Here is a 26869-nt window from a genome sequence, read left to right on the forward strand (position 1 = left end):
ACAGAACGTCAGCACGCTGTTCTCTGATTGGCTAAACAGACTTGTATCGCCTTTTTCAGAAGGCATGTCCAGCAACAAACCTAGTTCTGAAAGGTGATTTTAGAGAGTGTCCTCGCAACAAAGTCACAACATTATGAAGATCAATGTTCCATGTCAGATAGTTAACATGATGGTCTTACCACTGTATGTCAGGTGTGGGGTATGCTGACACCTTGACTAACAGTTTAAAGGACTTCTGTCCTAATGTTGCCTCGATGACCGGGCCGCTCCTGTAGTCTAGGCTGATGAATGGCTTCTCTGCAACAGGACACACACACACACACACACACACACACACACACACACACACACACACACACACACACACACACACACACACACACACACACACACACACACACACACACACACACACACACGAGGGCAAACAGTAGCATAGGAGGTTTGGTGAAGCATACTTGTGTAATAAGAAACCTTGCCAGAGACCGGAAGACTTAGGCAATATCTCTTATTACCTAGGCTTTAGCTTAGCAGGCTAACACAGTCTTGTTGCGCAAGACAAAGGAGCTGATCGTGGACTACAGGAAAAGGCGGGCCGAACACACCCCCATTCATATCGACGGGGCTATAGTGGAGCGGGTCGAGAGTTTCAAGTTCCTTGGTGTCCACATCACCAACGAACTATCATGGTCCAAACACACCAAGACAGTTGTGAAGACGGCACGACAACGCCTTTTCCCCCTAAGGAGACTGAAAAGATTTGGCATGGGTCCCAGATCCTCAAAAGGTTCTACAGCTGCACCATCGAGAGCATCCTGACCGGTTGCATCACCGCCTGGTATGGCAACTGCTCGGCATCTGACCGTAAGGTGCTACAGAGGGTAGTGCGTACGGCCCAGTACATCACAGGGGCCAAGCTTCCTGCCATCCAGGACCTCTATACTATATATTTTGCACACACTGTATATAGATTTTCTATTGTGTTATTGACTGTATGTTTTGTTTTACCCCATGTGTAACTCTGTGTTGTTGTTGTTTTTATCGCACTGCTTTGCTTTATCTTGGCCAGGTCGCAGTTGTAAATGAGAATTTGTTCTCAACTGGCTTACCTGGTTAAATAAAGGTTAAATAAAAAAATTACAAAAATACTAGGCGGTGTCAGAGGAAAGCCCCAAAAATGGTCAAAGACTCCAGTCACCCAAGTCATAGACTGTTCTCTCTGCTACCATATGGCAAGCGGAACCGGAGTGCCAAATCTAGGACCAAAAGGCTCCTTAACAGCTTCTACCTCAAGCCCTAAGACCCCCCCCATTTGTTTTTAACCTGTATCCCCGCACATTGACTCGGTACCGGTACCCCCTATATATAGCCTCGTTATTGTTATTTTTTTGTGTTACTTTTTATTATTTTTTACTTAAGTTTATTTGGTAAATATTTGCTTAACTCTTTCTTGAACTGCACTGTTGGTTAAGGGCTTGTAAGTAAGCATTTCATGGTAAGGTCTACCTACACCTGTTGTATTCGGCGCATGTGACAAATAAAGTTTTATTTAATTTGATTTGAAATGGCCCGGGTTTCAAACTTAGTTCTTTACCATGCACTATGACTTGGGTTGCCAGATCCAGTGTTTTCCCCACACTGATGGCAGAGCAGGTGTAGGTGCCGGTGTCGGTGACGTTGACGCTTTGGATGGTCAGGATGCTGACTGCCTCCGTGAACCGAGAGAGAGAATTACGCTTGTGCACTATGCCCACTGTACTGTTCATCTAGAGGTGGGAGATAGAGAGAGAGAGAGAGAGAGACAGAGAGAGACAGAGAGAGACAGAGAGAGAGAGAGACAGAGAGAGACAGAGAGAGAGAGAGAGAGAGAGAGAGAGAGAGAGAGAGAGAGAGAGAGAGAGAGAGAGGACATAAGCAAACATTCTATACTCATTAATCCATCTATTAACCTAGTTCCTCTAAATCCAAGCTACATAAAATAGGAGCATATAATTAAAGCGATCCACCCATTAACCATCACAGCCATGCCCATCTCCTCATATGTCAGTGAATTAGCTTAATCCGAGCTGCAGCGATACCGATCTCTTGCCATAGGTTCTGTTCCATTCAAATGTACGTTTTTTCCCCCAAAAAAATGTATCTGGATCTACGTATTGTGTGCAAACTACCGTTTTCTCTACCGTACCTGTTTTCCAGGATAGGACCACTGGAACACGACGGGCGTGTCAAACTCTACGGTGGCGGTACAGTTGAGCGTCAGGGCTTCCCCCATGATCAGCTCCACCGAGTCCTCTGGATACAGCTTGATGTCGTAAACCTGACTTCCTGTCGGGGGGAAGTGAGAGCAGTCACCGTGACACCAACACAGTGACGTCCCGGTGTACGACAAATAGAGCTGGCCCAGAGAAGTTGAGTCTCTTTGGCTGGCCCAACCATGTCCCTGGCCGCTGGCACCGTTCCCATACTTTTAACTCACATCCTCACTTTCTCTCTTCCTTGAAGTAATTACCTATCTACCAACATTGAGTCAGTGAAAGTTGCATAGCTTTACACCTATCCAGTCAATACAGATCAGTGATTACTTCAACTAAGGGAGGAAGGGTGGTTGAACTAAGTATTTGAACAAGTCTAAGGGCACAGCCATTGTCTTTGGCTGGAGTGGTCTAGCTGTGTCGACTCGAGGCTGAGCTAATCTGCTGAAATGTCCACCTTTCAAACTGTCGCCCCTAATCTGTGAGGACTTGATAGGGGAAAACAAACGGTCTTAATCCAGTCCTTTCACCTGTTATTAGGAAAACTTTAAGAGTATCAGCGCCCGGCCAAGATCTTTCTAATTGTGAAACTCAAGTTGTGGCTCTCTGAACTCATTGGAAAAAAATTGGAATCTTAAAAACTCTGTGTGATGCTGTATGAAGGTGATACTGTATCTGTACTGGGAGTGAGCTAGCTAGCTAGCGTCTGTATGAAGGTGATACTGTATCTGTACTGGGAGTGAGCTAGCTAGCTAGCGTCTGTATGAAGGTGATACTGTATCTGTACTTGGTGTGAGCTAGCTAGCTAGCGTCTGTATGAAGGTGATACTGTATCTGTACTGGGTGTGAGCTAGCTAGCTAGCGTCTGTATGAAGTTGATACTGTATCTGTACTGGGTGTGAGCTAGCTAGCGTCTGTATGAAGGTGATACTGTATCTGTAATGGGTGTGAGCTAGCTAGCATCTGTATGAAGGTGATACTGTATCTGTACTGGGTGTGAGCTAGCTAGCTAGCGTCTGTATGAAGTTGATACTGTATCTGTACTGGGTGTGAGCTAGCTAGCTAGCGTATGTTTGTCTTAACGCTCCATCTTAAGAGTGATGGCAGGCAATGGAAGGCTGTTTCTGTTGGCCCGGGCCGGTGTGGTAAAGGTAATCTCTTCAGGTCTGGACTGAGAGACTCTGAGAAGTGAGTCCCAAATTACACCCTATTCCCTATAAAGTGCACTACTTTAGACGAGCCTGGTCATAAGTAGTGCACTACATTGGAAATAGTGTGGCATTTGGGACTCAAGTTCTGAGAGGTGAGTGATCTCATGCAATAACACAGGGACTCCAGATCCACAGGTCTCACAGAGTTAAATCTCAACCAGAAATTTAGACAGCAGACAGAAAGACAGCCATGAGTGCTGAGCGCTTCTAAGAATCGTTGTCTTAGTTCTCCCTTAATTAAATTACCCTCCTACTCTTTATTTTATAAATATTTTGTAATGTGTCCTATGTTTCCCACTTTAGACCTTTGAGAGTGGGATCCCTAATGCTATAGGGAGACATGTAGTATGGCCATCCCTAATGCTATAGGGAGAGGTAGTATGGCCATCCCTAATGCTATAGGGAGACATGTAGTATGGCCATCCCTAATGCTATAGGGAGAGGTAGTATGGCCATCTCTAATGCTATAGGGAGACATGTATTATGGCCATCTCTAATGCTATAGGGAGACAGGTAGTAAGGCCATCTCTAATGCTATAGGGAGACATGTAGTATGGCCATCCCTAATGCTATAGGGAGACATGTAGTATGGCCATCTCTAATGCTATAGGGAGACATGTAGTATGGCCATCCCTAATGCTATAGGGAGAGGTAGTATGGCCATCTCTAATGCTATAGGGAGAGGTAGTATGGCCATCTCTAATGCTATAGGGAGAGGTAGTATGGCCATCTCTAATGCTATAGGGAGAGGTAGTATGGCCATCCCTAATGCTATAGAGAGACATGTAGTATGGCCATCTCTAATGCTATAGGGAGACATGTAGTATGGCCATCCCTAATGCTATAGGGAGAGGTAGTATGGCCATCTCTAATGCTATAGGGAGACATGTAGTATGGCCATCTCTAATGCTATAGGGAGAGGTAGTATGGCCATCCCTAATGCTATAGGGAGAGGTAGTATGGCCATCTCTAATGCTATAGGGAGACATGTAGTATGGCCATCTCTAATGCTATAGGGAGAGGTAGTATGGCCATCCCTAATGCTATAGGGAGACATGTAGTATGGCCATCTCTAATGCTATAGGGAGACAGGTAGTATGGCCATCTCTAATGCTATAGGGAGACATGTAGTATGGCCATCCCTAATGCTATAGGGAGACATGTAGTATGGCCATCTCTAATGCTATAGGGAGAGGTAGTATGGCCATCTCTAATGCTATAGGGAGACATGTAGTATGGCCATCCCTAATGCTATAGGGAGACATGTAGTATGGCCATCTCTAATGCTATAGGGAGACATGTAGTATGGCCATCTCTAATGCTATAGGGAGACATGTAGTATGGCCATCCCTAATGCTATAGGGAGAGGTAGTATGGCCATCTCTAATGCTATAGGGAGAGGTAGTATGGCCATCTCTAATGCTATAGGGAGACATGTAGTATGGCCATCCCTAATGCTATAGGGAGAGGTAGTATGGCCATCTCTAATGCTATAGGGAGACATGTAGTATGGCCATCTCTAATGCTATAGGGAGAGGTAGTATGGCCATCTCTAATGCTATAGGGAGACATGTAGTATGGCAATCTCTAATGCTATAGGGAGAGGTAGTATGGCCATCTCTAATGCTATAGGGAGAGGTAGTATGGCCATCTCTAATGCTATAGGGAGACATGTAGTATGGCCATCCCTAATGCTATAGGGAGACATGTAGTATGGCCATCCCTAATGCTATAGGGAGAGGTAGTATGGCCATCTCTAATGCTATAGGGAGAGGTAGTATGGCCATCCCTAATGCTATAGGGAGACATGTACATTTTTACATTTTAGTCATTTAGCAGACGCTCTTATCCAGAGACTTACAGTTAGTGAATACATTTTTTGTATTTTTTTATACTGGCCCCCCGTTGGAAACGAACCCACAACCCTGGCGTTGCAAACGCCATGCTCTATCAACTGAGCTACATCCCTGCCGGCCATTCCCTCCCCTACCCTGGACGACGCTGGGCCAATTGTGCACCGCCCATGAGTCTCCCGGTCGCGGCCGGCTGCGACAGAGCCTGGATTCGAACCAGGATCTCTAGTGGCACAGTTAGCACTACGATGCAGTGCCTTAGACCACTGCGCCACTCAGGAGTAGTATGGCCATCTCTAATGCTATAGGGAGACATGTAGTATGGCCATCCCTAATGCTATAGGGAGACATGTAGTATGGCCATCTCTAATGCTATAGGGAGACATGTAGTATGGCCATCCCTAATGCTATATGGAGAGGTAGTATGGCCATCTCTAATGCTATAGGGAGAGGTAGTATGGCCATCTCTAATGCTATAGGGAGAGGTAGTATGGCCATCCCTAATGCTATAGGGAGAGGTAGTATGGCCATCTCTAATGCTATATGGAGAGGTAGTATGGCCATCTCTAATGCTATAGGGAGACATGTAGTATGGCCATCCCTAATGCTATAGGGAGACATGTAGTATGGCCATCTCTAATGCTATAGGGAGACATGTAGTATGGCCATCCCTAATGCTATAGGGAGAGGTAGTATGGCCATCCCTAATGCTATAGGGAGAGGTAGTATGGCCATCCCTAATGCTATAGGGAGAGGTAGTATGGCCATCTCTAATGCTATAGGGAGACATGTAGTATGGCCATCCCTAATGCTATAGGGAGACATGTAGTATGGCCATCTCTAATGCTATAGGGAGAGGTAGTATGGCCATCTCTAATGCTATAGGGAGACATGTAGTATGGCCATCCCTAATGCTATAGGGAGACATGTAGTATGGCCATCTCTAATGCTATAGGGAGACATGTAGTATGGCCATCTCTAATGCTATAGGGAGACATGTAGTATGGCCATCCCTAATGCTATAGGGAGAGGTAGTATGGCCATCTCTAATGCTATAGGGAGAGGTAGTATGGCCATCCCTAATGCTATAGGGAGACATGTAGTATGGCCATCTCTAATGCTATAGGGAGACAGGTAGTATGGCCATCTCTAATGCTATAGGGAGACATGTAGTATGGCCATCCCTAATGCTATAGGGAGACATGTAGTATGGCCATCTCTAATGCTATAGGGAGACAGGTAGTATGGCCATCTCTAATGCTATAGGGAGACATGTAGTATGGCCATCCCTAATGCTATAGGGAGACATGTAGTATGGCCATCTCTAATGCTATAGGGAGACATGTAGTATGGCCATCTCTAATGCTATAGGGAGACATGTAGTATGGCCATCCCTAATGCTATAGGGAGAGGTAGTATGGCCATCTCTAATGCTATAGGGAGACATGTAGTATGGCCATCTCTAATGCTATAGGGAGACATGTAGTATGGCCATCTCTAATGCTATAGGGAGACATGTAGTATGGCCATCTCTAATGCTATAGGGAGAGGTAGTATGGCCATCTCTAATGCTATAGGGAGAGGTAGTATGGCCATCTCTAATGCTATAGGGAGACATGTAGTATGGCCATCCCTAATGCTATAGGGAGACATGTAGTATGGCCATCCCTAATTCTATAGGGAGAGGTAGTATGGCCATCTCTAATGCTATAGGGAGAGGTATTATGGCCATCCCTAATGCTATAGGGAGACATGTACATTTTTACATTTTAGTCATTTAGCAGACGCTCTTATCCAGAGACTTACAGTTAGTGAATACATATTTTTTATTTTTTTATACTGGCCCCCCGTTGGAAACGAACCCACAACCCTGGCGTTGCAAACGCCATGCTCTATCAACTGAGCTACATCCCTGCCGGCCATTCCCTCCCCTACCCTGGACGACGCTGGGCCAATTGTGCACCGCCCATGAGTCTCCCGGTCGCGGCCGGCTGCGACAGAGCCTGGATTCGAACCAGGATCTCTAGTGGCACAGTTAGCACTACGATGCAGTGCCTTAGACCACTGCGCCACTCAGGAGTAGTATGGCCATCTCTAATGCTATAGGGAGACATGTAGTATGGTCATCCCTAATGCTATAGGGAGACATGTAGTATGGCCATCTCTAATGCTATAGGGAGACATGTAGTATGGCCATCCCTAATGCTATAGGGAGAGGTAGTATGGCCATCCCTAATGCTATAGGGAGAGGTAGTATGGCCATCTCTAATGCTATAGGGAGACATGTAGTATGGCCATCTCTAATGCTATAGGGAGAGGTAGTATGGCCATCCCTAATGCTATAGGGAGAGGTAGTATGGCCATCCCTAATGCTATAGGGAGACATGTAGTATGGCCATCTCTAATGCTATAGGGAGACAGGTAGTATGGCCATCTCTAATGCTATAGGGAGACATGTAGTATGGCCATCCCTAATGCTATAGGGAGACATGTAGTATGGCCATCTCTAATGCTATAGGGAGAGGTAGTATGGCCATCTCTAATGCTATAGGGAGACATGTAGTATGGCCATCCCTAATGCTATAGGGAGACATGTAGTATGGCCATCTCTAATGCTATAGGGAGACATGTAGTATGGCCATCTCTAATGCAATAGGGAGACATGTAGTATGGCCATCCCTAATGCTATAGGGAGAGGTAGTATGGCCATCTCTAATGCTATAGGGAGAGGTAGTATGGCCATCCCTAATGCTATAGGGAGACATGTAGTATGGCCATCTCTAATGCTATAGGGAGAGGTAGTATGGCCATCCCTAATGCTATAGGGAGACATGTAGTATGGCCATCTCTAATGCTATAGGGAGACATGTAGTATGGCCATCCCTAATGCTATAGGGAGACATGTAGTATGGCCATCTCTAATGCTATATGGAGAGGTAGTATGGCCATCTCTAATGCTATATGGAGAGGTAGTATGGCCATCTCTAATGCTATAGGGAGACATGTAGTATGGCCATCTCTAATGCTATATGGAGAGGTAGTATGGCCATCTCTAATGCTATAGGGAGAGGTAGTATGGCCATCTCTAATGCTATAGGGAGAGGTAGTATGGCCATCCCTAATGCTATATGGAGAGGTAGTATGGCCATCCCTAATGCTATAGGGAGACATGTAAATTTTTACATTTTAGTCATTTAGCAGACGCTCTTATCCAGAGACTTACAGTTAGTGAATACATATTTTTTATTTTTTTTATACTGGCCCCCCGTTGGAAACGAACCCACAACCCTGGCGTTGCAAACGCCATGCTCTATCAACTGAGCTACATCCCTGCCGGCCATTCCCTCCCCTACCCTGGACGACGCTGGGCCAATTGTGCACTGCCCATGAGTCTCCCGGTAGCGGCCGGCTGCGACAGAGCCTGGATTCGAACCAGGATCTCTAGTGGCACAGTTAGCACTACGATGCAGTGCCTTAGACCACTGCGCCACTCAGGAGTAGTATGGCCATCTCTAATGCTATAGGGAGACATGTAGTATGGCCATCCCTAATGCTATAGGGAGACATGTAGTATGGCCATCTCTAATGCTATAGGGAGACATGTAGTATGGCCATCTCTAATGCTATAGGGAGACATGTAGTATGGCCATCTCTAATGCTATAGGGAGAGGTAGTATGGCCATCCCTAATGGTATAGGGAGACATGTAGTATGGCCATCTCTAATGCTATAGGGAGACATGTAGTATGGCCATCTCTAATGCTATAGGGAGACATGTAGTATGGCCATCTCTAATGCTATAGGGAGAGGTAGTATGGCCATCTCTAATGCTATAGGGAGAGGTAGTATGGCCATCCCTAATGCTATAGGGAGACATGTAGTATGGCCATCTCTAATGCTATAGGGAGACATGTAGTATGGCCATCTCTAATGCTATAGGGAGAGGTAGTATGGCCATCTCTAATGCTATAGGGAGACATGTAGTATGGCCATCTCTAATGCTATAGGGAGACATGTAGTATGGCCATCCCTAATGCTATAGGGAGACATGTAGTATGGCCATCTCTAATGCTATAGGGAGACATGTAGTATGGCCATCCCTAATGCTATAGGGAGAGGTAGTATGGCCATCCCTAATGCTATAGGGAGACATGTAGTATGGCCATCTCTAATGCTATAGGGAGAGGTAGTATGGCCATCCCTAATGCTATAGGGAGACATGTAGTATGGCCATCCCTAATGCTATAGGGAGACATGTAGTATGGCCATCTCTAATGCTATAGGGAGACATGTAGTATGGCCATCCCTAATGCTATAGGGAGACATGTAGTATGGCCATCTCTAATGCTATAAGGAGAGGTAGTATGGCCATCTCTAATGCTATAGGGAGACATGTAGTATGGCCATCTCTAATGCTATAGGGAGACATGTAGTATGGCCATCCCTAATGCTATAGGGAGAGGTAGTATGGCCATCCCTAATGCTATAGGGAGAGGTAGTATGGCCATCCCTAATGCTATAGGGAGAGGTAGTATGGCCATCCCTAATGCTATAGGGAGAGGTAGTATGGCCATCTCTAATGCAATAGGGAGACATGTAGTATGGCCATCCCTAATGCTATAGGGAGAGGTAGTATGGCCATCCCTAATGCTATAGGGAGAGGTAGTATGGCCATCCCTAATGCTATAGGGAGACATGTAGTATGGCCATCTCTAATGCTATAGGGAGACATGTAGTATGGCCATCCCTAATGCTATAGGGAGAGGTAGTATGGCCATCCCTAATGCTATAGGGAGACATGTAGTATGGCCATCCCTAATGCTATAGGGAGACATGTAGTATGGCCATCTCTAATGCTATAGGGAGACATGTAGTATGGCCATCTCTAATGCAGTATGGAATTAATTGTGACTCATTTCCTTTCATGTGGTCAAGAGATACTCAGGCCTCTACCTGTACTAGTAGTGTATCCTAGGTAGAGTGTAGTCAGTAGAGATACTCAGGCCTCTACCTGTACTAGTAGTGTATCCTAGGTAGAGTGTAGTCAGTAGAGATACTCAGGCCTCTACCTGTACTAGTAGTGTATCCTAGGTAGAGTGTAGTCAGTAGAGATACTCAGGCCTCTACCTGTACTAGTAGTGTATCCTAGTTAGAGTGTAGTCAGTAGAGATACTCAGGGCTCTACCTGTACTAGTAGTGTATACTAGGTAGAGTGTGTGTTCTGGTAATCTTTTTCATGCAGGTTGGCTGTGTACTAGGTAGTACATAGTTACCTGTGGAGTGCACCAGGTACAGGATAGAGCGGTACTCTATCCCTTGTAGTGTAGCTAGGCAGTAAAACCCGATGAGGAAAGGTCTAGAGTCTAAGGTCTGTCTAGGGATGGACCAGCCTCTTTTACTGTCCCACGCCATCCCCTCATCCTCCAGGGGCATAGGCATCGTCCCCAACTGGGGAGAGAGGAGAGGAGAGAGGGATGAGAGAGGAGAGGAGAGAGGGGTGAGAGAGGGGAGAGGGAGGAGAGAGGAGAGGAGAGAGGAGAGAGGGAGGAGAGAGGAGAGAGGGATGAGAGAGGAGAGAGGGAGGAGAGAGGAGAGAGGGATGAGAGAGGAGAGAGAGAGGAGAGAGGGAGGAGAGAGGAGAGAGAGGAGAGGAGAGAGGAGAGAGGGATGAGAGAGGGATGAGAGAGGAGAGAGGAGAGAGTAAATGAGGAAAGGAGAGAGTGAATGGATGAAGAGAGAATGATTATTGTGAAAATAAAGAGAATAAAATGGTGAAAAGTGAGAGTAGAGTAGAGCAGAGCAGAGTAGAGTAGAGTAGAGTAGAGTAGAGTAGAGTAGAGCAGAGCAGAGTAGAGTAGAGTAGAGTAGAGTAGAGTAGAGTAGAGCAGAGTAGAGTAGAGTAGAGTAGAGTAGAGTAGAGTAGAGCAGAGCAGAGCAGAGCAGAGTAGAGTAGAGTAGAGTAGAGTAGAGTATAGTAGAGCAGAGTAGAGTAGAGTAGAGTAGAGCAGAGCAGAGCAGAGCAGAGTATAGCAGAGCAGAGCAGAGCATAGCATAGCATAGTATAGTAGAGTAGAGTAGAGTAGAGTAGAGTAGAGTAGAGTAGAGTAGAGTAGAGCAGAGCATAGCAGAGTATAGTAGAGCAGAGCAGAGCAGAGCAGAGCAGAGCAGAGCAGAGTGAGCAGAGCAGAGCAGAGCAGAGCAGAGCAGAGCAGAGCAGAGCAGAGTATAGTATAGTATAGTAGAGTAGAGTAGAGTAGAGTAGAGTAGAGTAGAGTAGAGTAGAGCAGAGCAGAGCATAGCAGAGTATAGTAGAGCAGAGCAGAGCAGAGCAGAGCAGAGCAGAGCAGAGAAGAGCAGAGCAGAGCAGAGCAGAGCAGAGCAGAGCAGAGCAGAGCAGAGTAGAGTAGAGTAGAGTAGAGTAGAGTAGAGCATAGCAGAGCATAGTAGAGTAGAGTAGAGTAGAGTAGAGTAGAGTAGAGTAGAGTAGAGTAGTGTAGAGTAGAGTAGAGTAGAGTAGAGTAGAGTAGAGTAGAGTAGAGTAGAGTAGAGTAGAGTATAGTAGAGTAGAGTAGAGTAGAGTACAATTCAGTTCAGTAGAGTATAGTAGAGCAGAGCAGAGTAGAGTAGAGTATAGTAGAGTAGAGTAGAGTTCAGTTCAGTAGAGTAGAGCAGGTACCAACCAGATAAAGTGTGACGTTGAGGTCGGGGACAGTGACTAGACAAGGTACTGTGATGTGAGTGGAGGATCCTGTTATGAAGATGGTCTCCAGGTCATCGTTGCTTCCTCTGTTTCTCCTGAGGAAAGGCTGCTCCAGATCTGGAGGAAAGGAGACAGGTCAGTCAAGGTAGTCAGAGGACAACGACAGAGAAAATATACTACAGTGGGGGGGGAAAGGATTTGATCCCCTGCTGATTTTGTAAGTTTGCCCACTGACAAAGAAATGATCAGTCTATAATTTTAATGGTAGGTTTATTTGAACAGTGAGAGACAGAATAACAACAACAAAATCCAGAAAAACCCATGTCAAAAATGTTATAAATTGATTTGCATTTTAATGAGCGAAATAAGTATTTGACCCCCTCTCAATCAGAAAGATTATTGGCTCCCAGGTGTCTTTTATACAGGTAACGAGCTGAGATTAGGAGCACACTCTTAAAGGGAGTGCTCCTAATCTCAGTTTGTTACCTGTATAAAAGACACCTGTCCACAGAAGCAATCAATCAGATTCCAAACTCTCCACCATGGCCAAGAACAAAGAGCTCTCCAAGGATGTCAGGGACAAGATTTTAGACCTACACAAGGCTGGAATGGGCTACAAGACCATCGCCAAGCAGCTTGGTGAGAAGGTGACAACAGTTGGTGCGATTATTCGCAAATGGAAGAAACACAAAAGAACTGTCAATCTCCCTCGGCCTGGGGCTCCATGCAAGATCTCACCTCGTGGAGTTGCAATGATCATGAGAACGGTGAGGAATCAGCCCAGAACTACACGGGAGGATCTTGTCAATGATCTCAAGGCAGCTGGGACCATAGTCACCAAGAAAACAATTGGTAACACACTACGCCGTGAAGGACTGAAATCCTACAGCGCCCGCAAGGTCCCCCTGCTCAACAAAGCACATATACAGGCCCGTCTGAAGTTTGCCAATGAACATCTGAATGATTCAGATGAGAACTGGGTGAAAGTGTTGTGGTCAGATGAGACCAAAATGGAGCTCTTTGGCATCAACTCAACTCGCCGTGTTTGGAGGAGGGGGAATGCTGCCTATGACCCCAAGAACACCATCCCCACCGTCAAACATGGAGGTGGAAACATTATGCTTTGGGGGTGTTTTTCTGCTAAGGGGAGAGGACAACTTCACCGCATCAAGGGGACGATGGACGGGTCCATGTACCGTCAAATCTTGGGTGAGAACCTCCTTCCCTCAGCCAGGGCATTGAAAATGGGTCGTGGATGGGTATTCCAGCATGACAATGACCCAAAATACACGGCCAAGGCAACAAAGGAGTGGCTCAAGAAGAAGCACATTAAGGTCCTGGAGTGGCCTAGCCAGTCTCCAGACCTTAATCCCATAGAAAATCTGTGGAGGGAGCTGAAGGTTCGAGTTGCCAAACGTCAGCCTCGAAACCTTACTAATTGGAGAAGATCTGCAAAGAGGAGTGGGACAAAATCCCTCCTGAGATGGGTGCAAACCTGGTGGCCAACTACAAGAAACGTCTGACCTCTGTGATTGCCAACAAGGGTTTTGCCACCAAGTACTAAGTAATGTTTTGCAGAGGGGTCAAATACTTATTTCCCTCATTAAAATGCAAATCAATTTATAACATTTTTGACATGCGTTTTTCTGGATTTTTGTTGTTGTTATTCTGTCTCTCACTGTTCAAATAAACCTACAATTAAAATTATAGACTGATCATGTCTTTGTCAGTGGGCAAACGTACAAAATCAGCAGGGGATCAAAAACCTTTTTCCCTCACTGTATATACTTTCAGAATGAAGACAATCAGTTGATCGTGATGGTTTGTGTTACCGCTTGGCTGGAACAAATGTCTTTACATACAACCCTTGGGGATGAATAAAGTACAACCTAATCTCATCTAATCTAATCTAATCTCACCAACTCTCTGTGTATAAACAATATCCCACCCCTGGAATAGAACAGCCTCTAGGACCCTGCAGAGTGTCATTATAAAGTATATTATATTGTAATCTAGTAATTCGCTCCTAGCGCCACAGATAGAACAATGAGTCAGATGTTTCACCGGATGTATAAATGTGAAGCATCCGGTTGGCGTTTCCACTCACTACCAAATATGGTGGTGAGAGGAAGCCCAAATATGGTGGTGAGAGGAAGCCCAAATATGGTGGTGAGAGGAAGCCCAAATATGGTAGAGAGAGGAAGCCCAAATATGGTGTTGAGAGGAAGCCCAAATATGGTGGTGAGAGGATGCCTAGTGGCCGGCAGTGGGAGAAGATGGAGCGCGAGATGGATTTTGGCCGACATTCTGCTAATTTTCTCATCTATGAAACATTCAATATCAATACTGTTTTCTATTCTCAAAACTAGAATCTGTTACAAACAGAGTGGACTACGTTTTTGTAGACTTTACCCTTTGCCAAAGTTTTTAAAAAATTGCAATGTTTAGAAGGAGTGCAAGGGCGAATGTAATTATTGTACACGCACTTCACATAGTAGGCATTCCCTAATGGAAATATGCAAATGCATGATAGAATGAGCCAATAGGCTCTCACTAGCTCACGCTTGGCTCTGCCCACCTCCTTGCTTGGCAGTGGTTGATCTTGGGTTAGTTGTTATGGATACAGGTATCCTGTATGTGTTCTTGTGTTTTTCCCCTCCTTCTGCCCTAATCACAGGTGTCCCTGATTGGTGGTCGTTGGGGTGTCCCACCTGTCCGACATCCGTTTGGTCTGCTGATTGCTGAGGTGGACCAATCAGTGGACATTCCTCTGCATTGCACCACCTGTTTCTGACCAATCAGTGGACATTCCTCTGCATTGCACCACCTGTTTCTGGTTTTTCACTCACATCACACATCCCATTGTTTATAAAGCCGGTCAGTTGTGTTTGCTGACAGAGACTCTTTTCGTTTGTGAGTATGGATACTGTGGTGTCCTGTTTTTTTGTGTACTCACTCATTTGCTGGTTACTCTGTATGGTAACTTTGTTGTGTGTTTCTGGGAAAAGGGGGATTAAGCAAGTTGCCCTTGGGCGTACATTACTCGTAGAAAGAACAATGTCTAAAAACACTAGTTAGACCTGAGCGGACCACCCACTGTAATTTTTGTATGATTAGCAGTAGCTTAGCGGTTCTTGAGGCAGGCAAGATCAGTTTAGGGGTTTTTGACATTATTGTTTCATTCCTTGGGTCCTGCTCAGCCCTTTTTCCCAAACCTTTACTGTGTGTTCAAAATAAACATCTTGTGTTTGACGGTAGCTTATGGTTGTCAGTGTATTTTTGTTCTCACTGTTTCCGTGTCACGATTCTAATTAGCATGAGCTATGTTACGGGTCTCTGTTCCATCCACCCTAGACTTTTAAAGCCACGGGGTTCGTAACATTAGTTATAAAAAATATTTGCTAACACTACTTATCAAGGCAATACAACGCAATAGAACATCTCAACCAATAACAGTTAGAAACCACAGGATCCTGTAGTTGTCTGATTGTCTTCATTATAATCAGCACCTCAGGACATCGGTCTGATAGTTGAGAGTACTGTTTCACTGATGTGTCTCTGATGTGTTGCTCTGAAAATCACTTCCTGTTTCTCTCTGTGTGTGGTTGTTACTTCCTGTTTCTCTGAGCTACATTGGCTGCGTCCAGAATGCCCCCCCCCATTAGAGCCCTATGGGCCCTGGTCAAAAGAAGTGCACTATAGGGATGTAGCTCGGTTGGTAGAGCATGGCGTTTGCAACGCCAGGGTTGTGGGTTCGATTCCCACGGGGGGCCAGTATGAAAAAATAAAATAATGTACGCACTCACTAACTGTAAGTCGCTCTGGATAAGAGCGTCTGCTAAATGACTGAAATGTAAATAGGGTGAAGGAATGGTGCAGCAATGGATAGCCACCGTTTTATGGCTCCTGACCAAGTCTTCTATTTGTGGGTTTTTGATCTGATCTTAAATGTTTTACATAATGTCTCCTCCATAATTTCCTATGACTGAAACAGCTTCTGGACATCAGAACAGCTAACCTCTAATCACTAACCTCCAATCACTAACCTCTATCCACTAACCTCCATTCACTCATCTCCATTCGGATGAAGATATCTACTTCAACAAGTCAATGGCACAGGACATCCTGACACCCGGACCAAGCCCTAATCCCAGAGACTCGGAAAGGAAGAGATGGCCGACGTGCGGGCACCCTGACGAAACTACGTCAGTGAATAAATAAACCCCCTCTACCCCTACCTGTTCTATTGATATAGAGGCCGACGTGCCTGATGAAACTACAGTGGAGAGTAAATAAACCCCTACCTGTTCTACAGTGGAGAGTAAATAAACCCCCTCTACCCCTACCTGTTCAGTGGAGAGTAAATAAACCCCCTCTACCCCTACCTGTTCAGTGGAGAGTAAATAAACCCCCTCTACCCCTACCTGTTCAGTGGAGAGTAAATAAACCCCCTCTACCCCTACCTGTTCAGTGGAGAGTAAATAAACCCCTACCTGTTCAGTGGAGAGTAAATAAACCCCCTCTACCCCTACCTGTTCTACAGTGGAGAGTAAATAAACCCCCTCTACCCCTACCTGCAACTACAGTGGAGAGTAAATAAACCCCCTCTACCCCTACCTGTTCTACAGTGGAGAGTAAATAAACCCCTACCTGTTCTACAGTGGAGAGTAAATAAACCCCCTCTACCCCTACCTGCAACTACAGTGGAGAGTAAATAAACCCCTACCTGTTCAGTGGAGAGTAAATAAACCCCCTCTACCCCTACCTGTTCTACAGTGGAGAGTAAATAAACCCCTACCTGTTCTACAGTGGAGAGTAAATAAACCCCCTCTACCCCTACCTGCAACTACAGTGGAGAGTAAATAAACCCCTACCTGTTCAGTGGAGAGTAAATAAACCCCCTCTACCCCTACCTGTTCTACAGTGGAGAGTAAATAAACCCCCTCTACCCCTACCTGTTCAGTGGAGAGTAAATAAACCCCCTCTACCCCTACCTGTTCTACAGTGGAGAGTAAATAAACCCCTACCTGTTCTACAGTGGAGAGTAAATAAACCCCCTCTACCCCTACCTGTTCAGTGGAGAGTAAATAAACCCCCTCTACCCCTACCTGTTCAGTGGAGAGTAAATGAACCCCCTCTACCCCTACCTGTTCAGTGGAGAGTAAATGAACCCCCCTCTACCCCTACCTGTTCAGTGGAGAGTAAATGAACCCCCCTCTACCCCTACCTGTTCTACAGTGGAGAGTAAATAAACCCCCTCTACCCCTACCTGTTCTACAGTGGAGAGTAAATAAACCCCCTCTACCAGTGGAGAGTAAATAAAACCCCCTCTACCCCTACCTGTTCAGTGGAGAGTAAATAAACCCCCCTCTACCCCTACCTGTTCAGTGGAGAGTAAATAAACCCCCTCTACCAGTGGAGAGTAAATAAACCCCCCTCTACCCCTACCTGTTCAGTGGAGAGTAAATAAACCCCCTCTACCCCTACCTGTTCAGTGGAGAGTAAATAAAACCCCCTCTACCAGTGGAGAGTAAATAAACCCCCTCTACCCCCTACCTGTTCAGTGGAGAGTAAATAAACCCCCTCTACCCCTACCTGTTCTATAAACCCCCTCTACCCCCTACCTGTTCAGTGGAGAGTAAATAAACCCCCTCTACCCCTACCTGTTCAGTGGAGAGTAAATAAACCCCCTCTACCCCTACCTGTTCTATAAACCCCCTCTACCCCTACCTGTTCAGTGGAGAGTAAATAAACCCCCTCTACCCCTACCTGTTCAGTGGAGAGTAAATAAACCCCCTCTACCCCTACCTGTTCAGTGGAGAGTAAATAAACCCCCTCTACCCCTACCTGTTCAGTGGAGAATAAATAAACCCCCTCTACCCCTACCTGTTCAGTGGAGAGTAAATAAACCCCTACCTGTTCAGTGGAGAGTAAATAAACCCCCTCTACCCCTACCTGTTCTACAGTGGAGAGTAAATAAACCCCTCTACCCCTACCTGCAACTACAGTGGAGAGTAAATAAACCCCCTCTACCCCTACCTGTTCTACAGTGGAGAGTAAATAAACCCCTACCTGTTCTACAGTGGAGAGTAAATAAACCCCCTCTACCCCTACCTGCAACTACAGTGGAGAGTAAATAAACCCCTACCTGTTCAGTGGAGAGTAAATAAACCCCCTCTACCCCTACCTGTTCTACAGTGGAGAGTAAATAAACCCCTACCTGTTCTACAGTGGAGAGTAAATAAACCCCCTCTACCCCTACCTGCAACTACAGTGGAGAGTAAATAAACCCCTACCTGTTCAGTGGAGAGTAAATAAACCCCCCTCTACCCCTACCTGTTCTACAGTGGAGAGTAAATAAACCCCCCTCTACCCCTACCTGTTCAGTGGAGAGTAAATAAACCCCCTCTACCCCTACCTGTTCTACAGTGGAGAGTAAATAAACCCCTACCTGTTCTACAGTGGAGAGTAAATAAACCCCCTCTACCCCTACCTGTTCAGTGGAGAGTAAATAAACCCCCTCTACCCCTACCTGTTCAGTGGAGAGTAAATGAACCCCCTCTACCCCTACCTGTTCAGTGGAGAGTAAATGAACCCCCTCTACCCCTACCTGTTCAGTGGAGAGTAAATGAACCCCCTCTACCCCTACCTGTTCTACAGTGGAGAGTAAATAAACCCCCTCTACCCCTACCTGTTCTACAGTGGAGAGTAAATAAACCCCCTCTACCAGTGGAGAGTAAATAAACCCCCTCTACCCCTACCTGTTCAGTGGAGAGTAAATAAACCCCCTCTACCCCTACCTGTTCAGTGGAGAGTAAATAAACCCCCTCTACCAGTGGAGAGTAAATAAACCCCCTCTACCCCTACCTGTTCAGTGGAGAGTAAATAAACCCCCTCTACCCCTACCTGTTCAGTGGAGAGTAAATAAACCCCCTCTACCAGTGGAGAGTAAATAAACCCCCTCTACCCCTACCTGTTCAGTGGAGAGTAAATAAACCCCCTCTACCCCTACCTGTTCTATAAACCCCCTCTACCCCTACCTGTTCAGTGGAGAGTAAATAAACCCCCCTCTACCCCTACCTGTTCAGTGGAGAGTAAATAAACCCCCTCTACCCCTACCTGTTCTATAAACCCCCTCTACCCCTACCTGTTCAGTGGAGAGTAAATAAACCCCCTCTACCAGTGGAGAGTAAATAAACCCCCTCTACCAGTGGAGAGTAAATAAACCCCCTCTACCCCTACCTGTTCTATAAACCCCCTCTACCCCTACCTGTAACTACAGTAAACCCCCTCTACCAGTGGAGAGTAAATAAACCCCCTCTACCCCTACCTGTTCAGTGGAGAGTAAATAAACCCCCTCTACCCCTACCTGTTCAGTGGAGAGTAAATAAACCCCCTCTACCCCTACCTGTTCTACAGTAAACCCCCTCTACCCCTACCTGTTCTATAAACCCCCTCTACCCCTACCTGTTCTATAAACCCCCTCTACCCCTACCTGTAGTACCTGTTCTATTGGCGAACGTACAAATCACCGGAGAACAAACTGGACGAGCTCCGTTGGAGACTATCCTATCAACAGGACCTGAAGAACCGTAATATCCTATTAGAGACTATCCTATCAACGGGACCTGAAGAACTGTAATATCCTATTAGAGACTATCCTATCAACAGGACCTGAAGAACTGTAATATCCTATTAGAGACTATCCTATCAACAGGACCTGAAGAACTGTAATATCCTATTAGAGACTATCCTATCAACAGGACCTGAAGAACTGTAATATCCTATTAGAGACTATCCTATCAACGGGACCTGAAGAACTGTAATATCCTAATAGAGACTATCCTATAAACAGGACCTGAAGAACTGTAATATCCTATTAGAGACTATCCTATCAACAGGACCTGAAGAACTGTAATATCCTATTAGAGACTATCCTATCAACAGGACCTGAAGAACTGTAATATCCTATTAGAGACTATCCTATCAACAGGACCTGAAGAACTGTAATATCCTATTAGAGACTATCCTATCAACAGGACCTGAAGAACTGTAATATCCTATTAGAGACTATCCTATCAACAGGACCTGAAGAACTGTAATATCCTATTAGAGACTATCCTATCAACAGGACCTGAAGAACCGTAATATCCTATTAGAGACTATCCTATCAACAGGACCTGAAGAACTGTAATATCCTATTAGAGACTATCCTATCAACAGGACCTGAAGAACTGTAATATCCTATTAGAGACTATCCTATCAACAGGACCTGAAGAACTGTAATATCCTATTAGAGACTATCCTATCAACGGGACCTGAAGAACTGTAATATCCTATTAGAGACTATCCTATCAACAGGACCTGAAGAACTGTAATATCCTATTAGAGACTATCCTATCAACAGGACCTGAAGAACTGTAATATCCTATTAGAGACTATCCTATCAACAGGACCTGAAGAACTGTAATATGCTATTAGAGACTATCCTATCAACAGGACCTGAAGAACTGTAATATCCTATTAGAGACTATCCTATCAACAGGACCTGAAGAACTGTAATATCCCTATTAGAGACTATCCTATCAACAGGACCTGAAGAACTGTAATATCCTATTAGAGACTATCCTATCAACAGGACCTGAAGAACTGTAATATCCTATTAGAGACTATCCTATCAACAGGACCTGAAGAACTGTAATATCCTATTAGAGACTATCCTATCAACAGGACCTGAAGAACTGTAGTATCCTATTAGAGACTATCCTATCAACAGGACCTGAAGAACTGTAATATCCTATTAGAGACTATCCTATCAACAGGACCTGAAGAACCGTAATATCCTATTAGAGACTATCCTATCAACAGGACCTGAAGAACTGTAATATCCTATTAGAGACTATCCTATCAACAGGACCTGAAGAACTGTAATATCCTATTAGAGACTATCCTATCAACAGGACCTGAAGAACTGTAATATCCTATTAGAGACTATCCTATCAACGGGACCTGAAGAACTGTAATATCCTATTAGAGACTATCCTATCAACAGGACCTGAAGAACTGTAATATCCTATTAGAGACTATCCTATCAACAGGACCTGAAGAACTGTAATATCCTATTAGAGACTATCCTATCAACAGGACCTGAAGAACTGTAATATCCTATTAGAGACTATCCTATCAACAGGACCTGAAGAACTGTAATATCCTATTAGAGACTATCCTATCAACAGGACCTGAAGAACCGTAATATCCTATTAGAGACTATCCTATCAACAGGACCTGAAGAATTGTAATATCCTATTAGAGACTATCCTATCAACAGGACCTGAAGAACTGTAATATCCTATTAGAGACTATCCTATCAACAGGACCTGAAGAACTGTAATATCCTATTAGAGACTATCCTATCAACGGGACCTGAAGAACTGTAATATCCTATTAGAGACTATCCTATCAACAGGACCTGAAGAACTGTAATATCCTATTAGAGACTATCCTATCAACAGGACCTGAAGAACTGTAATATCCTATTAGAGACTATCCTATCAACAGGACCTGAAGAACTGTAATATCCTATTAGAGACTATCCTATCAACAGGACCTGAAGAACTGTAATATCCTATTAGAGACTATCCTATCAACAGGACCTGAAGAACTGTAATATCCTATTAGAGACTATCCTATCAACAGGACCTGAAGAACCGTAATATCCTATTAGAGACTATCCTATCAACGGGACCTGAAGAACTGTAATATCCTATTAGAGACTATCCTATCAACAGGACCTGAAGAACCGTAATATCCCGTGTTTCTTGGAGTCGTGGCTGAACAAGGAAATGGAATCATATACGCTACTGGTCAAAAGTGTTAGAACACCGACTCATTCAAAGGTTTTTCTTTATTTGTACTATTTTCTACATTGTAGAATAATAGTGAAGACATCAAAACTGAAATAATAACACATATGGAATCATTTAGTAACCAAAAAAGTGTTAAACAAATGAAAATATATTTTATATTTGAGATTCTTCAAATAGCCACCCTTTGCCTTGATGACAGCAATTTCTGAGGCTGGTAACTCTAATGAACTTATCCTCTGCAGCAGAGGTAACTCTGGGTCTTCCTTTCCTGTGGCGGTCCTCATGAGAGACAGTTTCATCATAGCGCTTGATGGTTTTTGCGACTGCACTTGAAGAAACTTTCAAAGTTCTTGAAATGTTCCATATTGACTGACCTTCATGTCTTACATTTGTCACAAAACAACTGATTGGCACAAACTCATTAAGAAGGAAAGAAATTCTACAAATTAACTTTTAAGAAGGCACACCTGTTAATTGAAATGCATTCCAGGTGACTGGTTGAGAGAATGCCAAGATTGTGCAACGCTGTCATCAAGGCAAAATGTGGTTATTTGAAGAATCTCAAATCTCAAATACATTTTGATTTGTTTAACACTTTTTTGGTTACTACATGATTCCATATGTGTTATCTCATAGTTTTGATGTCTTCACTATTATTCTACAATGTAGAAAATAGTAAAAATCAAGAAAAAACCCTTGAATGAGTAGGTGTTCTAAAACTTTTGACCAGCAGCGTACATTTAGCAGTTTTTTCTATTTATCGGCAGGACCAAACGGCAGCCTCGGGTCAAAGGGTAAGGTCAAAGGGGGAATACATCAGAATACCTCATGATAAGCTGTAGACCACACTATTTACAGAGCGAGTTTTCATCTATATTCTTCGTAGTCGTCTATTTACCACCACAAACTGATGCTGGCACTAAGACCACACTCAACGAGCTGTATAAGGCCATAAGCAAACAGGAAACTGCTCATCCAGAGGCGGTGCACCTAGTGGCCGGTGATTTTAATGCAGGGAAACTAAAATCCATTTTACCTAATTTGTACCAGAATGTCAACTAGAGGCGACAAAACTCTAGATCACCTTTTACACATACATACAAGGCCGCCCTCCATTTGGCAAATCTGACCATAAATCTATCCTCCTGATTCCAGCTTATAAGCAAAAACTCAAACGGGAAGTACCAGTGAAGCACTCAATGCGGAAGTGGTCCGCATTGAGTGCTAAGCTACAGGACTGTTTTGCTAGTACAGACTGGAATATGTTCCGGGATTCATCCGATGGCATTGAGGAGTACACCACCTCAGTCACTGGCTTCATCAATAAGTGCATTGACGACATCGTCCCCACAGTGACCGTGTACGTACATATCCCAACCAGAAGCCATGGATTACAGGCAACATCCGCACTGAGTTTAAGGCTAGAGCTGCCGCTGTCAAGGAGCAGGACACTAATCCAGCTACGACGTCCGACGAGCCATCAAACAGGCAAAGCATCAATACAGGACTAAGATTGAATCCTACTATGCTGACGCTCATCGGATGTGGAAGGGCTTGCAAACTATAACGAATTACAAAGGGAAACCCAGCCGCGAGCTGCCCAGTGACGTGAGCCTAACAGACGAGCTAAATGCGTTCTATGCTCACTTCTAGGTAAGAAATACTGAACCATGGATGAGAGCACCAGCTGTTCCAGACGACTGTATGATCACGCTCCTCGTACCCGATGTGAGTAAGACCTTTAAACAGGTTAAGATTGACAAGGCCGCAGGTCCAGACAGATTACCAGGACGCGTACTCAAATCATGCTCTGACCAGCTGGCAAGTGTCTTCACTGACATCTTCACTCACATCTGTAGCAATGAAATGCTTTGAAAGGCTGGTCATGGCTCACATAAAAACCATCATCCCAGACATCATGGACCCACTCCAATTCACATACCGCCCCAACAGATCCAAAGATGACGCAATTTCTATTGTACTCCACACTGTCCTCTCCCACCTGGGTAAGAGGAACAGCTATGTGAAAATGCTTTTCATTGACTATAGATCAGCGTTCAACACCATAGTGCCCTCAAAGCTCATCACTAAGCTAAGGACCCTGGGACTGAACACCTCCCTCTGCAACTGGATCCTGGACTTCCTGACGGTGCGCCCCCAGGTGGTAAGGGTAGGCAACAACACATCCGCCACGCTGACCCTCAACACGGGGGCCCCTCAGGGGTGCGTGCTCAGTACCCTCCTGTACTCCCTGTTCACCCATGACTGCATGGCCAGGCACGACTCCAACACCATCATTAAGTTTACAGACGACACAACAGTGGTAGGCCTGATCACCGACAACGATGAGACAGCCTATAGGGAGGACGTCAGAGACCTGGCCGTGTGGTGTCAGGACAACAACCTCTCCCTCAACGTCAGCAAGACAAAGGAGCTGATCGTGGACTACAGGAAACGGAGGGCCGAGCACGCCCCCATTCACATCGACAGGGCTGTAGTGGAACAGGTTGAGAGCTTCAAGTTCTTTGGTGTCCACATTACTAAGGATCTATCATTGTCCAAACACACCAAGACAGTTGTTAAGAGGGCACGACAATGCCTCTTCCCCCTCAGGAGGCTGAAAAGATTTGGCATGGGCCCTCAGATCCTCAAAAGGTTCCACAGCTGCACCATCGAGAGCATCCTGACTGGTTGCATCACCGCCTGATATGCCAACTGCTTGGCATCTGACCAGAAGGCGCAACAGAGGGTAGTGCTTACGGCCCAGTACATCACTGGGGCCGTGCTCCCTGCCATCCAGGTTCTGTATACCAGGCGGTGTCAGAGGAAGGCCCTAAAAATTGTCAAAGACTCCAGCCATCCAAGTCAGACTGTTCTCTCTGCTACCGCACGGCAAGCGGTACTGATGCACCAAGACTGGAACAAACAGGACCCTGAACAGCTTCTACCCCCAAGCCATAAGACTGCTAAATAGTTAGTTAAATAGTTAACCAAATAGCTACCCGGACTATCTGCATTGACCCTTTTTGCGCAAACTTTTTTAACTCATCACATATGCTGCTGCAACTGTTTATTATCTATCCCGTTGCCTAGTCACTTTATTCCTAGTTACTGTATATGTACAGTTGGAGTCGGAAGTTTACATACACCTTAACCAAATACATTTAAACTCAGTTTTTCACAATTTCTGACATTTAATCCTAGGAAAAATTCCCTGTCTTAGGTCAGTTAGGATCACCACGTTATTTTAAGAATGTAACATGTCAGAATAATAGTAGAGAGAATGATTTATTTCAGCTTTTATTTCTTTCATCACATTCCCAGTGGGTCAGAAGTTTACATACACTCAATTAGTATTTGGTAGCAATGCCTTTAAATTGTTCAACTTGGGTCAAACGCTTCGGGTAGCCTTCCACAAGCTTCCCACAATAAGTTGGGTGAATTTTGGCCCATTCCTCCTGACAGAGCTGGTGTAACTGAGTCAGGTTTGTAGGCTTCCTTGCTCGCACACGCTTTTTTAGTTCTGCTTTGTGATGGCCACTCCAATACCTTGACTTTGTTGTCCTTAAGCCATTTGGCCACAACTTTGGAAGTACGCTTGGGGTCATTGTCCATTTGGAAGACCCATTTGCGACCAAGCTTTAACTTCCTGACTGATGTGTTGAGATGTTGCTTCAATATATCCACATAATTTTCCTTCCTCATGATGCCATCTATTTTGTGAAGTGCACCAGTCCCTCCTGCAGCAAAGCACCCCCACAGCATGATGCTGCCACCCCCGTGCTTCACAGTTGGGATGGTGTTCTTCGGCTTGCAAGCGTCCCCCTTTTTCCTCCAAACATAACGATCGTCATTATGGCCAAACAGTTCTATTTTTGTTTCATCAGACCAGAGGACATTTCTCCAAAAAGTACGATCTTTGTCCCCATGTGCAGTTGCAAACCGTAGTCTGGCTTTTTATAGTGGTTTTGGAGCAGTGGCTTCTTCCTTGCTGAGCGGCCTTTCAGGTTATGTCGATATAGGACTCGTTTTACTGTGGATATAGATACTTTTGTACCTGTTTCCTCCAGCATCTTCACAAGGTCCTTTGCTGTTGTTCTGGGATTGATTTGCACTTTTTCACACCAAAGTACGTTCATCTCTAGGAGACAGAACGCGTCTCCTTCCTGAGTGGTATGATGGCTGCGTGGTCCCATGGTGTATATACTTGCGTACTATTGTTTGTACAGATGAACGTGGTACCTTCAGGCATTTGGAAATTGCTCCCAAGGATGAACCAGACTTGTGGAGGTCTACAATTGTTTTTCTGAGGTCTTGGCAGATTTATTTTGATTTTCCCATGATGTCAAGCGAAGAGGCACTGAGTTTGAAGGTAGGCCTTGAAATACATCCACAGGTACACCTCCAATTGACTCAAATGATGTCAATTAGCCTATCAGAAGCTTCTAAAGCAATGACATCAATTTCTGGAATTTTCCAAGCTGTTTAAAGGCACCGTCAACTTAGTGTATGTAAACTTCTGACCCACTGGAATTGTGATACAGTGAATTATAAGTGAAATAATCTGTCTGTAAACAATTGTTGGAAAAATTACTTGTCAAAACTAGAGTTTGTTAACAAGAAATGTGTTAAGTGGTTGAAAAACAAGCTTTAATGACTCCAACCAAGGTTTATGTAAACTTCCGACTTCAACTGTACATATCTACTTCAATTACCTCGTACCCCTGTACATCAACTCGGTCCTGGTACCCTGTGTATATAGCCAAGTTATCATGGACTCAGTACTGGTACCCTGTGTATATAGCCAAGTTATCATAGACTCAGTACTGGTACCCTGTGTATTTAGCCAAGTTATCGTTACTCATTGTGTATTTATTATTACTTTTATTATTACATGTTTTACTTTTCCATTATTTCTCTATTTTCTTTCTCTCTGTATTGTTGGGAAGGGCCCTTAAGGAAGCATTTCACTGTTAGTCTACACCTGT

The 26869-nt window shown here is 44.8% G+C and overlaps 1 protein-coding gene across 2 annotated transcripts in view; it reads right to left on the bottom strand.

The window, feature by feature from the left end:
- flt4 (fms related receptor tyrosine kinase 4) overlaps positions 1-26869 on the bottom strand; it is a 126768-nt gene that overhangs the window by 81180 nt on the left and 18719 nt on the right. For both annotated transcript variants that reach the window (XM_045212555.1, XM_045212554.1), the window contains exons 3-7: positions 11996-12132; positions 10589-10763; positions 2186-2325; positions 1595-1766; positions 180-297 (exon numbers count right to left, since the gene is read on the bottom strand). In XM_045212555.1, the coding sequence (XP_045068490.1) occupies positions 180-297; positions 1595-1766; positions 2186-2325; positions 10589-10763; positions 11996-12132 (742 nt within the window). The remainder of the gene's footprint in view (positions 1-179; positions 298-1594; positions 1767-2185; positions 2326-10588; positions 10764-11995; positions 12133-26869) is intronic.

The sequence above is a fragment of the Coregonus clupeaformis genome, unplaced genomic scaffold (genome assembly GCF_020615455.1).
Source record: "Coregonus clupeaformis isolate EN_2021a unplaced genomic scaffold, ASM2061545v1 scaf0022, whole genome shotgun sequence".
NCBI lineage: Eukaryota > Metazoa > Chordata > Actinopteri > Salmoniformes > Salmonidae > Coregonus > Coregonus clupeaformis.